General features: G+C 35.5%; 1 protein-coding gene across 1 annotated transcript; it reads left to right on the forward strand.

The window, feature by feature from the left end:
• The first annotated feature begins 5,487 nt into the window (after window positions 1-5,487).
• Window positions 5,488-11,753, forward strand: LOC110912634 (dihydropyrimidine dehydrogenase (NADP(+)), chloroplastic). The gene is made up of 7 exons (XM_022157401.2): window positions 5,488-5,935; window positions 7,251-7,514; window positions 8,181-8,351; window positions 8,461-8,573; window positions 9,494-9,680; window positions 10,900-11,009; window positions 11,411-11,753. Exons 1-7 carry the CDS (start codon window positions 5,669-5,671, stop codon window positions 11,565-11,567), a joined length of 1,269 nt encoding a protein of 422 aa, XP_022013093.1. The 5' UTR covers window positions 5,488-5,668; the 3' UTR covers window positions 11,568-11,753.
• Window positions 11,754-16,879: the final 5,126 nt, after the last annotated feature.

A 16,879-nucleotide genomic window follows, 5' to 3' on the forward strand; every position in this document is an offset into this window, starting at 1 on the left:
GGAATTAGTAAGTGGATCTAGCGGGCGTTGGAAGTTTTATGCTGCGTTAGGAATAAAGATGTCATCCATGGTCCGTGTGTTTGGTCAGTGTGTCTTATTCCTGGACGAAACACGTCTTCCAAACTTTGGTTTTATTTAATATCTTTTGATGAGTCCTTAGTGAACTCATAAGCAATTTGAATGGTTTGTAAAACTTGAATTTGAAGTCTACGTTTTAAGACAATGTTGTTATGTTTTAAACTTATTTAATGGATGACAAAACTATGGTTTTATCATATAGTTGTTGTTATGATTGAATGCAATGGTATTAAGAAAGTCACACCATAATCACACTTCCGCAAAAGTCAGGGTGTGACATAATCACACCAGATCAAGCCATTTTAAGTCCAAAAATTTGAAAAACCTTGAAACTTTGAAAACTTTTGAAAACCCTTCAAAACTTGAAGAATCTTAACAAAAACTCAAACAATCAAGAGCACTAAGGCTCTGATACCAAATTGTGAGTCCCAAACTAAATCCGGATCACAGTGGTTTGATTGTTAACACCCAAACACCTATTGATTAGGTGTTTGAATGATTGAAACTTAAGATGATCAAAAGATGAAGATGAAGATTCTTGTATGGATCAAACAACAAGTGTTGTTTTTGTAATCCCGACTAATTTGAACAATAATAGCACCTAGATATCCGGATTCAGCTCAACAAACGCAATCACAACACAAGAGATTTCACGAAGAACTAGTCCAAGAACCGTGGGCTAAGGTTTTTCATTGAATCTTATATATATAGGCGGCTTCAGACTATCTGGCGTATTTATAAATACGCCAGACATTTAAATACGCCGCGTCATGTACAAAACTTACAAACAATTACAATTAGACCCCTAAACTTTCTAGAACAATATAAACTCTAACAAAACCAAGTATCAAAGATCTCAAAAGCTCTAACAAGATGATGATGTGTTCTTGAAGATTATGAATATGTGTTCTTGAAGATTTATGAAGATTATGAAGATCTGGATTTGAAGATGTGTTCTTGAGATGATGTATAGTTTATGAAGATTATGAAGATCTGGGTTTGAAGATGTGTTCTTGAAGATTTATGAAGATTATGAACATCTGGGTTTAAAGATGGCTTTGAGGTGAAATTACCGAAATACCCCTACTGGTAACGGTAAACTTAACGTTAGGATGACAGAGGGGCCAAGGTTGATTATATTTGGAAACGTCATAGTAGGACAACGGAATTTTTGTTTTAGGGGGTAAGAGTGTTAGGGTGAACGGTGTGGTCGACAAAATCAATCGGTAAACCATTTTACTGCTTCGGTAAACCACTACCAACATCAAGTTTACCGATCAAGCTAAAGGATTTCGGTGAACCTTCACCGATTCGGTGAGAGGGAGGGAAGGGGGGAGAGATGGGTGTGTGGTGGGGTCCATTCATTCTCAACCAATCACATATTTTTTCCTTTTTTTTAAATAGTTTACCTAAACCCCATTAGGTAAACCACCGCTAACGTTTTTGAGCATTAGCTAAACAATTTAGATGAATTGACGTGACACTGTCTGGTTGGGTGAATGAAGAGTTTACCTATTTCAAGTGTTTAACCACTCCCTTCACCCTTAGTAGGCATTATGTAAAATTGCACTTTACTCTCATGTATAGGATTAGGAGGGACGAATTATACAATATCCATTGATATTATTAGCAATGTTTTTAAAACTGGACCAAGCTGGCCGGTCAGACCGGTCCGGTCGGGATCCGGAGCTTCTACCGGGCCGGTTCAGGCCATAAAACTGTTCCAACATTAACCTGGCGGTCGGGCCGGGAGCCGGGCGGTCGGGCCGGGAGCCGGGCAGTCGGGCCGGCGGGTCATCGTTTATATTCGGGCCGGTTCCTTCATCTTCAATTCAAGTTCAATTCCATCAGTTTTTTCAGTTTGAATCGGCGGATCACTTTTCAAGTTTTTTAGTTTGAATCGTATTTACTTCGACTAACAGATTCAAGATTGAAAATATCCTTTCAAAGTCGAATATTTTCCTTCAAAATTGAAGTATATAAACTGCAGAATGTGGCATTTAAAGATAAATGGTAAATTACACTTTTCGTCCTTTATGTTTGTACCGGTTTGCAACGGATAGCCTTTAACTTCAATAATTACAATCATAATCCTTTATTTAGAAAACTCGTTACATCTTTCGTCCTTTAACACTAACTAGGTTAAAAATTTTAGTTAAGTCTATTTATGTAAGGGCACTTTGGTCTTTTTGTCAATCTAATTAAAATATATATTATAAATAAAACAAAAACAAAACTAAAAACTTATAAAATATATGGAATGATCATAATCCCATCTCTTTCTCTCTCTAGAAACTCAATCCCCCTCTCTCACCTTTTTCTCTCTCTCTACAAATCACTGCCACCAACACCTACCACCCCTAACCACTACCATGAGAAGACCTACCAATTCATATTCCTTTCTTCCTTCCTTATCTTTCCTTTCAGCCTCGTATTTTCCACAAACACAAAAATCATTTCTAAATCCAAATAACAATCACCAAAACCTTCTTCTTGCAGATCTACTTATGGAACTCATCGATTATGCTTCCACTTTCCACTTTAATCCCACCTTCTACGATCCAATTTCACCCTTTTATCCATCCAATCAAACCCCAATCGGTGTGACGGTGTTGATTTTTATGGTGGGCTTGGAGTCGATGGCACAACTTGACAGAGGAGCCACTCGATTGTTTAACCGTCGGACTTGTGGCCGAGCTTACGAGTGAGCCGGAAAACCCTAGCGGCGCAGATGATCGGAAAAATTGATGAAATCTACCGGAACTCTAGTTGGGTCGCCGGAGCTCTTGATCTCACCAACTTTAGTTTGGTGATTGTGGTTGTCATAGTGGTCGCTGGATCTGAACACCACATCCATATCTGTTTTGTCTCTTTCTCTCTCTCAAATAGTTTCTCTCTCTAAAATTACACCTACGAGGGACCAAACTATAAAGACAAAGAAAGTGTGGTGGTCACTCTCAGAGAAATGAGAAATGGGTGTGTGTGTGTGTGTTGCAGGGGATTCGTGAGTTCACCTCTGTAACTTCAACATAGAGGGTGATGGTGGAGAAAAGATGGAGAACTTATGAGATTTGATATAGAGAAATAGGGGTGTTATTTATTTAAATATATTATTAAACATACATGTAAAATTACTAATCTACCCTCATGTGCAAGGCACATGTCATAGTTAACTGAAAATTTTAACTAGGTTAGTGCTAAATGACGTATGGGGTAATAAGTTTTACAAATAAAGGACTGTGACTATAATTATTAAAGTTAAAGGGCATCTATCGCAATCTTATACAAACATAAAGGACGAAAAGTGTAATTTACCCAAAGATAAAAATGGAGGTTTGTCATTCAAAAACCTTATCTTTGCAAAGAAGAAGAATGAAAAGAAACAGAGTAGAAAGACAAGAGTTGCTGCTGCAACTTTTCTTTTTATTCAAGGATAAATTACAGTTTTCGTCCTTTATGTTTGTATCAGATTGCAACGGATAGCCTTTAAGTTCAATAATTACAGTTACAATACTTTATTTGTAAAACTCATTACACCATAAGTCCTTTAACACTAACCAAAGTTACTTTTCATGGTTAATTCTTATTATGTATAATGCATATGAGGTATAAGTGTCTTTTTACCCATTTATTAAAAAAATTATAAATAAAACACTTGATCTATATATAGTGAGAGAGAAAGAGAGCCTAATTCATCTCCATCACTTGCCAGTTGCCACCATCTACCATCACCACCAGGCACCACCATCATCTTAATCCAGCCATTACCGTTTTTCTCATCTTTACAATGTTGTAACAAGAAATCCACTTAAAGTAACCCACTAATGATAAAACCCTCGGGATCAGAGACGGATCTCAATGGAGATTCGAAGTTGTGGCCGGATCTCGAAGGAGATTCGAAGTTGTGGCCGGATCTCGGAGTCGCATCTACCGATCTCGTTGGAGGTTCGCAGTTGTGGCCGGTGAACGCGACGGTGGAGGAAGGAGGTGGTGGCGGTGGAGGCGGTGGCGACGGTGGAGGTGGTGGCGGCGGTGGTTCTGCAACATGGGTTTTGATTTAATTGTTTCTTTATGTGCTAATTTGTTTTAATTTGGAAATTGGTGAAGGTACACCAGAAGATCTGAAAAAAGTTAATGTATCTCAAGAACAGAAGATATTCACATTTCAAACATTAATTCGTGCTACAAACAATTTGGAAAATGATGATGATCAATCATTGACGAGGAAGTTGAATGCGAACTGGAATAGCAGCGATGTCTTCCCTCTGCAGCAACATTAATGTGTTTAGATGGTGTGTTTGTGAGAAAGATGAGTAATAGAGTGAGTACGATGAGGAAGGGCCTGAGAGGAGGATTATTGGGTCATCGTGTTCCAAGAAATGCAAGAAGATTTGTTTTTGGCCTTTCATAATTACACAAGAAATGCAAGAAATGCCAACATAAAATCTTTTTGGCCTTTCATAAACTTGTGGTTTTGAACAGATTCCATTTGTAATTTGGTTTCCACCGTAAGGAGATTGGTATACAGGCTGGTGTGAGCTCCGGCCATAGCCTCTGACCGCACAGATTCAACATAATTCTTGCACCAACATACTCGTCTTCATATTCTAATCAAAAGCCCCAACATCTTAATGTCTAGCTATGATTAAAGAACTCCAATTTTGGGATTGTTATACAGGGTTGTTCCAGGATTCTCTTAAATGATGGCGGTGGAGTTGGTGGTGATTGCTAGATCTGGTGAGACTTATAGTGTTTAGAGACAGAAATGGATTTTAGATATTATTTATTTGTAAAAAGACTAAATTACCCTTATGTGACTAAAGTTAACTGAAAATTTTAACCATGTTAATGCTAAAGGACGTATGTTGTAGTGGGTTTTACAAATAAAGGATTGTGACTGTAATTATTGAAGTTAAAGGCTATCCATTGAAACTCGTTACAAACATAAAGGACGAAAAGTGTAATTTACCCTTTATTCAAATTGGTTAGGGTTAACTTATATTTACAATGAATCCCTTTTAGAAATAGAGCTTTGACTCATTTAATCCTTTAGTATTAAGTGTTTACTGATTTAACCTTGGAAGAATAATCAATTTACATATGAATAAAAAGTTTATGTAGCATTATAACACGTATACAGTTGAAATTTAATGTAAAGTTAGAACTATCTGGCATTATCATTGTTTTCTATATATTTGATATATTTATATTTTTTATTATGTTATCCGGTTCTTAAATCCGGTCCAACCGGTCGGACCAGTGAACTAGTAAGGCGACCAGTTCGATATCCGGTCTGATTTTGAAAACATTGATTATTACCGGTTCAACTGGTCGGATCAGTGAACCAGTAAGATGATCGGTTAGATGTCCGGTCCGGTTATGAAAACATTGACTATTACAATATTTGGTAGCACATGGAAAAATCAGTTTCCATAAGAAGCACGTAACTAATGTTGTATGCCAGCGCATAATCTAATGCAAATCCTCCCAAAAATGCCTACTTTTCTCCGATCCCCATTATTATTAATATAACCATTTTACTCAGATTCCCAGATATTCAATTTCATCATCTTCCCCTCTTTTCAATCTCATGGCTTCTTCAATCGGGTTGACCCACTTCACTTCCTCCGGCGTCTCTTTCCCGGCCACTCGCCGCCGTTGGAATGGCGGATCCAGAGTGGGTACTTTGAGGGTGTTTGCTTCTGAAACGAAGCAACAAGAGCCCGATCTGAGTGTCAACGTGAATGGGCTGCATATGCCCAATCCCTTTGTAATCGGGTCGGGTCCACCCGGGACCAACTATAAAGTCATGAAGAAGGCTTTTGATGAAGGCTGGGGTGCTGTTATAGCTAAAACGGTAATATTCATTATTACTTTATGATTATGTTGATTCCTTTATTTTTTATTTTTAATTTATGATGATCAGATTTTGATGATCAAAGTGTAAAGTTGTCAGTAGATTTAGGAAACTGATTCGGATCCCTGAAATTGGATCCAAACACTCCCCCTAGTGTTTGTGTATTCATATGTGACTTTGAAAAGTCAAACTAGTTTTTAGCTTCAAATTTGATGCAGGTTCAAAGAAATACTATATTACAAGTATATGTTGATGATCTCGTTTTAGTTCAGATATGTGTAAGATATAAATACTTCCATGCAAAGGAAGCCGGGCCCGAACCCAAAAGGGCGTATCCGAAACCTGAAATATTTGGGACAGGTATTCGGGTATGGGATTAGTTTTAAACTTTTTTCCAAGTATGAGATGTGTATGGTATAAGGTGATGATTACCCGGAACATGCATATCTGTTTACCCGTACCTGTTTACTGGAACCATACCTGCAAACAGTTTATTTGTATTTTGAGTAAACCGCCAAAATGGTCCCTGAGGTTTGGTCATTTTTGTCACTTTAGTCCAAAACTCAAACCTTTTGAATCTGGGTCCTTGTGGTTTCAGTTTTGTTGCTATTTCAGTTAACATCCAACTTTTTTGTCCTTTTCCTCCCTTTTAATTAAGGGTAAAATGGTCAGATTTTCTTAATTTGTTATAATAAAACGTTAAAAGATCATTTTGCCCTTCATTAAAAGGGAGGAAAAAGACATAAAAGCTGGATGTTAACTGAAAAACCTGACCAGATTGTGATTTTGGATGAAAATGACAACAAAGTTGAAACCACAGTGGACCCAGATTTAAAAAGGTTTGAGTTAAGTGGCAAAAGTGACCAAACCTCAGGGACCATTTTGGCAGTTTACTCTTTTTATTTTTGTTCTCTTTTGTCCTTGGCAATAGAATAATCTACTAATTCACTAATTTTTAGTTTTGATGTTTCTAATTTCATTGGATAGTAAAGTCATATTACAATTTAAAAAATGTGTTCAGAAATCCCAATGGGTAACTTTTAACAAACTAACGGGTATACCTGGCCGGTACTTACCCTTACCCATTGCCATTCCTACTTGGATCTTTGTGGGACTGCTGAAAGATTCATCGTTTAATCTTTTCCGTGTTTGAAGAATTCATCATTTGATGCTTTACATATTTGAAGGATTCATTAGTTGATATTTTCAAAGTTTGTGTAAACATATAACATTGTTTGACTCCATATTTAGTTTTACCTTTTTTGTTTTTTTTTATTTAATCAAGTTTCTAACTTTGGTTCATAATAATATCCAGGTGTCACTAGATGCTGCAAAAGTTATTAATGTGACCCCTAGATATGCGCGATTAAGAGCAGGAGCAAACGGCTCAGCCAAAGGGCAGATCATTGGTTGGGAAAACATTGAACTTATAAGTGATCGACCATTAGAAACGATGTTAAACGAATTCAAACAATTAAAAGAAGAATATCCTGATAGGATACTTATTGCATCAATTATGGAAGAGTACAACAAAGCGGCATGGGAAGAACTTATTGACCGTGTGGAGCAAACAGGAATTGTAAGTTTTTATAAATATGTATCAGATGTTGCAGTTTTGACCCGCTTTTGAATGGGCCGATTTGAATGTCATTTTATCTTAAATGAACCAAATGGGTCAAACTATAGAAGGGCAATTTGACTTGTTCATTTATAAGGGTTGATTTAGGTCGTGTTTTGTCTCAAACCGGTCAAATTCATTGAATAAAAAAAGTTTAGCTTATAGGAGTACTTGTCCCATGTTGTCAATTTTGACTTTTTTTAATGTATAATGGGTTGATTTGGGTCGTGTTTTATTCCAAATGGGTTAAATAAAATTTAGCCAAAAAGGGTACATGTCAAAACACTTTGGCAGTTTCGACCCGTTTATTTTTAAGGGGTCCATTTGGTTTGTGTTTTTTTTTTGAAAACAGGTAACTGATCCGAATAAAATTTTTAGCTAAAAGGGTACCTGTCAACAACAATGCGTATATTTATTATAGGTCGATTTGAGTTGTGTTTATCTTATAAACATGTCAAGGGGGTCAAACAATACATTTGCTAAAAAGGGAAAGGGTCAAACAGTTATATTCTAATGAATTACCCAAAGTCTATCTCCATGAATACAACGTCCTAAATCAACGATTTACCTAATCTGTATGTTTCCCTCTGTCTGTCTAAGTCAAACATCACCATGTAATTTGTATAGGATGCTATAGAAGCAAATTTCTCTTGTCCTCATGGTATGCCCGAAAGAAAAATGGGTGCTGCAGTTGGGCAGGACTGTGCTTTGCTGGAAGAGGTTTGCGGTTGGATTAATGCAAAAGCTACGGTTCCCGTTTGGGCAAAAATGACTCCAAATATCACAGATATCACTCAGGTATGTATGTATGTATGCGCATGTAGTATAAAATATTTTTGGGTTTATGCACCGCCTTGTTTTAAGTAAAATGTTATTAATTTATATGAAACTTTTGTTGTTTTTATAGCCAGCTAGAGCTTCGTTGAGATCCGGATGTGAGGGGGTAGCTGCAATTAATACAATCATGAGTGTTATGGGCATTAATTTGAAGACATTACATCCTGAGCCTTGTGTTGAGGGGTAAGTATATGTATATCCAATTCAGTAATATCTTTTCATGGGTTGATTTGGATGGTGTTGTATCTCTAAACAGTGATACGGGTATAACACAAAAAAGGTTAGCTGAAAGGATAAAGGTTAAATGGATAGAACAAGCCGAAAATATTAGATTATTATTATTATTATTATTATTATTATTATTATTATTATTATTATTATTATTATTATTATTATTATTATTATTATTATTATTATTATTATTATTATTATTGAAATGATGGGATTTTTGTAATCATATCTGGCATACTATTAATATAAAAGAAATATTAAAAAATTTAGACAAAAAATGTTTTGAGTTGAGCCGGGTTATGTTATATTTTTAATTAATTAAAAAGGGTAAATATAAAAAGGAATGGGTCAAAAGTCATCCAAAGTGTATTTTCAAATTTTTAATTAATTAAAAAGGGTAAAATCTAAAAAGGAATGGGTCAAAAGTCATCCAAAGTGTATTTTCAAATTTTAATACATAAAGTATTGTACATTTTTTGTATTTGGAATAAAGTTCATATTATTAACGAAATAATATAATATTTGTTTTCAGATTTGTCACACTAATTATTATTATTATTTTATTATTATTATTATTATTTTATTATTATTATTATTATTATTATTATTATTATTATTATTTATATAAAATTAGAAAAAAGGTAAACGAGTAGAAAGTGTATTTTTTGACACATAAAGCTCGTAGATCAAGTTATACGGAAAAGTGAGCTTATTTACAAAATAGTGTGTGATTTTATTAATCATCTACAGAGAAGTTGTTAAATGTTTTAGGCAAAAGGTGTTTTAGGTCAATCCCATCCGATTTTCCCAACCCGCTTGACCCACTTATTTTTCTGACTTTATCACCATACTTACATACATATGGCACTCAGATATTCAACCCCGGGAGGGTATTCTTCAAAGGCTGTGCATCCTATTGCACTTGGAAAAGTAATGAGCATTGCACAGATGATGAAGAAAGAATTTAAAGATGGCGATTATTCTCTTTCTGGGATTGGAGGTGTCGAGACAGGTGCCGATGCCGCTGAATTTATTCTTCTTGGTGCAAATACTGTTCAGGTTTTTTTTTTCTTTTTACCAAAATAATATTTCATTATCGTCCTTGTTCGTGTTCGTTTGTTAAGAAATATATGTGTTCACGAACAAGATTTTATGTTCGTGTTTGTTTGTTTGTTTGTTAAGGAAATGAACTTGTTCGTGTTCGTTTGTGATTGTTTGTTAATTTTAGGCAACGAATGAAAACGAACGATGATGGGCACAATTGAGCACAAACTAATGTTCATGAACACAAATGGTAACAAACGATCATAAACAAACGTTCATGAACAAAATATATAATACATTGACACTTTTAAATATTTTATTTGTCGGAATTTTGAAGTATTTAAATAAAATATAAAAGCTAAAAACACTAATGAACTATCGAACACAAACGAACACGTTACCGAACGTTCACGAACATAAATGAATGAACGCGCCCTCTGTTCTTGTTTGTTCATTTAACTAAACGAACGAAATTTCTTGTTTATGTTCGTTTGTTTAATAAACAAACGAACTTCCCGCCGAACAGTTCACGAACTGTTCGCCGAACGTTTGGTTCGTTTACAGCCCTAAGGACGCCTGTTATATTGAAATATTTAGCTAAGGGTCAAAATGGTTTTAAGAGTTGCACATGAGTCATGACACATAACCCGCTTACATAGATATGGATCGATTTGGGTAGTAGTTTATCGATAACAGGACAAACTCGGAATTTTGAAACTTTTAGCTAAACATGAAACATGTCATAACGGTACAAGAGTTTCACATGACCTCCTAAATTGCTTTACCGAATTAGTTTTCTCATTATTTTACTAAAGTTTATATTTTGTATATTTTTATTTATAAAAGAAATAGATAGAGGGTGTTTGCTTAGTGTATGTATTATGTTAGTTCGACCCGAAACACTTCTTTTCCACAAAAGTCAACCTTTTCTTCGTATAATCATTTGTTTGTCAAATTTGATCAAAAAATATATTATCTCAACGAAATCTTTTTTTTTTATATGTAAATTTATTGAAGAGGTTTTATGCATCAAAAGGACACTTTGGGCAACTTTCAACATGCTCAACCCATTTGATACGTTTTATTTAACCTTATTTATTTTATTTTTACCCATTTGGCCCATTAGATAAAAAACAGAATCCGAATTGACCAATTCATAAATAAACAGTCAAAATTTTGATCTGTATGTGAATTTTGTAACCAAACTCTTACATTGATTTTTTTCTAATTTAAGGTCTGCACCGGGGTGATGATGTATGGATATGATCTGGTTTCAAAGCTCTGCTCGGAGCTCAAAGACTTCATGAGAACTCACAACTTTTCAACCATAGAAGAATTTAGAGGGTATGCAGTCAAAAACAACAATTTTCATAAACCGAAAACATGTTTTTTTTCTGAATTTTTTGGTTAAATGAACCAAAAACATATTTTGTTCACTGAATTTATTGGTTTAAAGAACCAAAATTTTTATATTTCCTGAATTTATTCGTTTAATGAACCATTTTTTTTATTTCGTGAATTTATTGTTTTTTTATGAACCGAAATATTTTTTTTTTCCTGAATTTATTGGTTTAATGAACCGAAAATATGTTTTTTTCCTGAATTTATTGGTTAATATACCGAAAAAAAATTTATTTCCTAAATTTATTGGTTTAATGAACCAAAAATATTTTTTTCCCTGAATTTATTTGTTTAATGAACGGAAAACATGTTTTCCCCCTAAACTAAATGGTTTAATGCTGCAGGGCATCACTTCAATACTTCACAACACACACAGAACTCGTGAGAATACAACAAGAAGCGATTAGGGAACGAAGGGCGATTAAGAAAGGATTGCAATCTGATAAAGACTGGACTGGAGATGGATTTGTGAAAGAAAGTGAAAGTATGGTTTCTAATTGATTCAAAAAATTTAAATAAATTACCAACAAAAAAAAATGTGTTTGTTTTATTTAAGATGTTGATCATGGTATGGTAGTTTTCTGTTAATTGAATATCTTGCAACATTTTCTTTTCTGGGCAGACTTTCTGTAAATTTTTAATATTCAGTCGTTATAAATAAAGTGTTCATGTTCGTATGAGGGTTAAGGTCACAACCTGTTTTGAAAGTGATCATATGATATTGAGTAATTGGCATAATATATTTGATTGTAACACTTAAATTCCAACTCCAATTCTATTATAATCCACGAAACGAACACTAATTTGCAAACTTTGTTGTGAGTGAAAAACACCATTCATTTTTTTTTTTTTTTTTGCAAATAACTAGTTGAATTCCCAGCGCATTGTAGCGTGAATTCGGTCGGTATCGGTTCGGTACGTTATGGTACGATACCGACACTTACAGGTTCCTATCCGAACATACCAATACATGTACTGATTTTTCTTTGTTCGGAATCCGTTCACTTCATCACAACGCTGGTACGGTACTGATACTCGATATAGCTTATAGTACAAAAAAACAGAAAACCCTAGGTTCGGTTATGGATGATGAAATTGATACCGACAAACAGTTAGTGGGGTCAGAAGTGATGACAAGATCTTGGAAATGATTTAATGGCGGTGGTCGATGGAATGTAGCGCGGCACCATGTCAACACCACACGCAACCTGGTTTGAACTTAAATCGGTTTCAATTTTTTTGTAGAAAGCTGCAATGGTAAGAGGAGTTACAGGTTTGGATAAAAACCCTCATGAGGGAATTGGGGAAAAAAGAGGAATTTATATGGTGGGGTAGTTGGTAGGTGAATGGACTTAAATGGTGTAAAGGATGAAACGTGAAACATGTTTTCCAAATAAAAGATTATGGCTGTAATTATTGAAGTTAAAGGCTATCATTTGTAACCCGCTACAACAAAGGACAAAAAGTGTAATTTACCCAAAAACGAAATTCTATTGAAAAAAAAAACAGTTATATATGACATTCTCGATTTTAAATAAAACTTTTATCGGAACATAGGTAAAAATAAGCACATCACAATGAAGAATATATAAAGCATTATATTATATTATTAAAATACCAATAAAGGGAAAACAGCGTAGAAGAAATTAAACTGCAAGGTAACTTTATTGACATGTACGCTTGTGCTTCGATTACTTGTAAATAACTACTCATAATTTGATTTTAAATACAATTTATATAAAAAAACGTAGATAAAAATACGTACGTCGCAATTACATACTCAGAATTTTTTTGAACATCGTATTTTAAATTAATAAAAAGAAAAACAAGATATGTTTAAAATTAATTATATTATAATTATAATATTAAAGAATAAATATTTACACTAAGTCACAATTCATGCATCAAAGTAAAAAAATTATATATAAATTATGTACTAGGTTATAACCATGTATGTCACACAGGTTGAATAACTGAATTTTATATACTAAATAATAAAACAATATATCTTTAAAAACCTCGCACGGCTTGAATAAATGTAATTTTATATATAATAAAAATTATATCTATAGGAACCATATGTATTGTACGAGTTGAATAAATGTAATTTTATATACCAAATAATAAAAAAGTTATATTTTTAAAACCATGTGTATTACACGGGTTAAATAAATGTAATATTGTTTACCAAATAATAAAAAAGTTATATCTTTAAAAACCTTCGTGTATTACACGGGTTGAATAAATATGAATTTACATACCAAATAATAAGAAAATTATTGTGACAACACGCAATTCGAACCTATTTTGTGTAACGATACATGCTTATGTGAACTAGATTATGTGATTTAATGAATGAGGTGTTACGTGTGTTGTGTATATAATATGTATGTATGTTAATGGCCCGATCGCATAACACCCACTTGATCGCACAAGTCCATTCGGGCTTTACACTTGCACGCGGATGGATTGGCGGCCCAAGTGATGGGTTCGGCCCATCCTCTCTTAACCGGTTAACACATGGGAGAATTGTAACCATTCCCCACTTTTATCAAATCACAACACACCAAAACCCTAGCTCATCTCTCTCTCTCTCACAAACTCGAAGACAACCGCACACATCATCGAAGTTCTTAGTGTTTCGGATCATTCACTAATCCGGTTAGTATTTTATGTGTTTGTTATTATTTGATGTTATGCTTGATCGATGAAGGTGTGTGTATATGTTTGATTCAATCCGTTCATGTTGAGAAATCATTATCATAGGGTTGCATGATGTTGTGTTATAGCTATTAGTGTTGAGATGGATCGGCTCATATGTGTGTGGTAATAATAATCGGATTGGACTATCATCGAGTATAGGATGGTGTGAATTAATTATGAGATTTAAGATTTGAATGAATGTAATCGGATTTGTATGAATGATAATCGGCTAGAATGGCATGTTTTCGGACTTGTTACACAACGGATTGGATGAGTTAATTAACTTGATTCAAGAGGCAGGCTAATATGTTTTAGTGGTATGATTACTATTCTTGTTGATAATTAGGGTTCATATGAAATTTAAGGATAAGAACCTTATTTGATCGATGAAAGGGATGTTGTAATCGGAGATTGTGTTAGTTGATAGAATGTAAATATGGAATCGGTCAAATGATGGTTCGGTCATTAAGTGTGGAATTGGAAACTGTTGAATTTCTTGTAACTGATTGGCGTGATTATTGGTATTATTTGTGAAAGGGATGTACATGATTTTTAGAAAGTTTGTTAAACTAATCGCACAAGGCCAAACACACAAATTCGGTCGTACAAGAGTTGTCCAGTCGCACAAGACGAACTGGACCGCACAAGTTGTAATGTTGTTATGCTGATGGGCCGAACAAGCCCAAACTGCCAATCGCACAACCACTCCGATCGCACAAGTAGTACTGGATCGCACAAGTTAAATCACGTCTATTCTATTGGGCCGATATGCTTATTGGACTATTCACTTATATGTTGGGCTTAATTATTGTTTGGGCCGGGCTCTATCATGTCGCACAACACGCTATGGATCGCACAAGGATGTGCTGATCGCACAACGTATTGGGCCGAGACTTATGTGGGCTTCATCCGTGTGATAAACTTATAACATTTAAAACATGCTATGTGTGTACTATGTTGCCATGATTGATACGTGTTAGCAATATGTTAAACTATGTGTAATCATACGTGCTTTGCTTGAACCAAACCTGACTTGTATGGTAACCCTGTTAGGACGTGATTGACTACCTTTAATTCAAGTAACTTTGGTATAATCTGCCGAGCAAACCAAGGTGAGTTCAATGCATTTTCTCAAGCATGCGTCCCAGTGGTTTGGGGACAACTGGTAAACATTTGGAAGGGAAACATTGGGTAAACAACTTAATCGGTTTTGGTTATTGCCTGGAGGGCAATGGGGTAATTAGTTGATAGCGCTATTAGGTGGGAAACCTCACACCGGGCCGTAAGGACGGGCGTGAACTAATTATCTGGGTATGGCTATGGTTGTTAGAGGCACACTCCTCGGATACATATGGGCACACTCCCTAGGGTATCTAACGAAGGCAACATAGCAATCGGTCGTTAAGGGGTACCCACTCCCCGGATACACATGGGCACACTCCCTAGGGTATCTAACATGAGCAACATCGTATCACAACCTTGAATCGCATTAACATATATCTGGTAACACAACACGTTAACGAAACCTTGAACTCACCAGCGTAGTCTGACACACTTGTTTGCATGCTTGTAGGTCGTTAACCTTGGAACATGGACTTGCTATCTGGGAGTGCTGGAGTGGTCATGGATCGAAGCTATTGGAATATTTATAATTGATACCTTGGTTTTGAGTTTATTTTGAAACGATTGCTAAACGAATTATCATAAGCTTCCGCTACATAACTTTTTTGAATTAATATCGTGTTTGACATTTAATCTTGGTCATTAATGACATGTTTTATTTAAGTATTTACTATTGGTTCAATGTGATTGGTGGCTCAGACTCTGATGTGTAACACGCCTCGCGGGGTTTCCGCAGGTGGTATTTTGGGGGTGTTACAGTTTGGTATCAGAGCCACTGGTTATAGTGAACTAGGTTTTAAAACGTTTTGTAAAACCAGACTATAACCGAACACCTTCGAAAATCGATCATGACACTCAGCTCCAGATTGCAAGGTTCGTCTCTCTCACTTTATACACTATTTGCTTAGCAGTCACACACTCACAATATACATGAACCGAAACATTTAACACCATAGTGACTTGATAGTGTGACACTACTCTTCGACTCATGTGAACCATAGACCTGTGATACCATCTGTTGTGTTGTTTGTGTCACACCCCCAAAATCCACACGCGGAGTATCACCGCTTGGGAGCGTGACTGACCAGGATCAAGCCACCAATCATATTGAACATGTAATTAATATGAAGTAAAATAAATGTAAACCATCCATTCAATACGATGGGTGTTCAAAACATAACCATAGTTTCAAAGTGTAGCGGAAGCATAGTAAATAAACCAACAGTAGTTAATAGTTTTAAATGTCATAATAGTTCAACGTAAAAACCACGATCCTTGCCCACAACGACCCGCTTCTCCAGTGCAAGCTCCAAGTACCTAACGATCTGCAAGGCATGTAACAGAATGATCAACAAACTAGTTGAGCGAGTTCACAGTAAGTAAATGCGTAACAGTAAGTAACGGGTGGCTCTACAGGGCCAATAGTAAGTTATACAGGTGGGGGCTTCCCATGTTATGTGACCACTAGACTATTCGTATTATCCCTGTTCTTCGTCCGAGAACAGTAGCGCGTATGGGGTGTGCGTAGGTTTTACGCACGTATCCTTCGTAACCGAGGATAGAAGTAAGTAATGCGTACACGTAGGTTTTACGTGCGTATCCTTTGTACCGAGGATAGTAATTGGCATGTGACCACGTAGGTGTTATCCCAACCTACGGAACCGTCCTGACATCCGAGGACCATGATAGGTGATAGTCTAGGAAAGCATATGTACATTCTTAGTCAATGATAACCTTTAACCCATTCCCACGACCCGGGAATCCCATGCCTTAGTAGGAGTGTGAACTCACCTTGGTTTGCTCGGTATGCTAAAGTTAAGTGCTCACAATTTATCAATCACGTCCTATATTATGCACGTATTCACAGTCAGTACATGTTCGTAAAGCTTCACGTTCAATCAGTATCACAGAGTGTTTGGCAGTCGACATCATACATCATACGACAGTTAATCAGGTTCACATAATTCATGATTCACATAGTGTCATTC

The sequence above is a fragment of the Helianthus annuus genome, chromosome 15 (assembly GCF_002127325.2).
Source record: "Helianthus annuus cultivar XRQ/B chromosome 15, HanXRQr2.0-SUNRISE, whole genome shotgun sequence".
Lineage (NCBI taxonomy): Eukaryota > Viridiplantae > Streptophyta > Magnoliopsida > Asterales > Asteraceae > Helianthus > Helianthus annuus.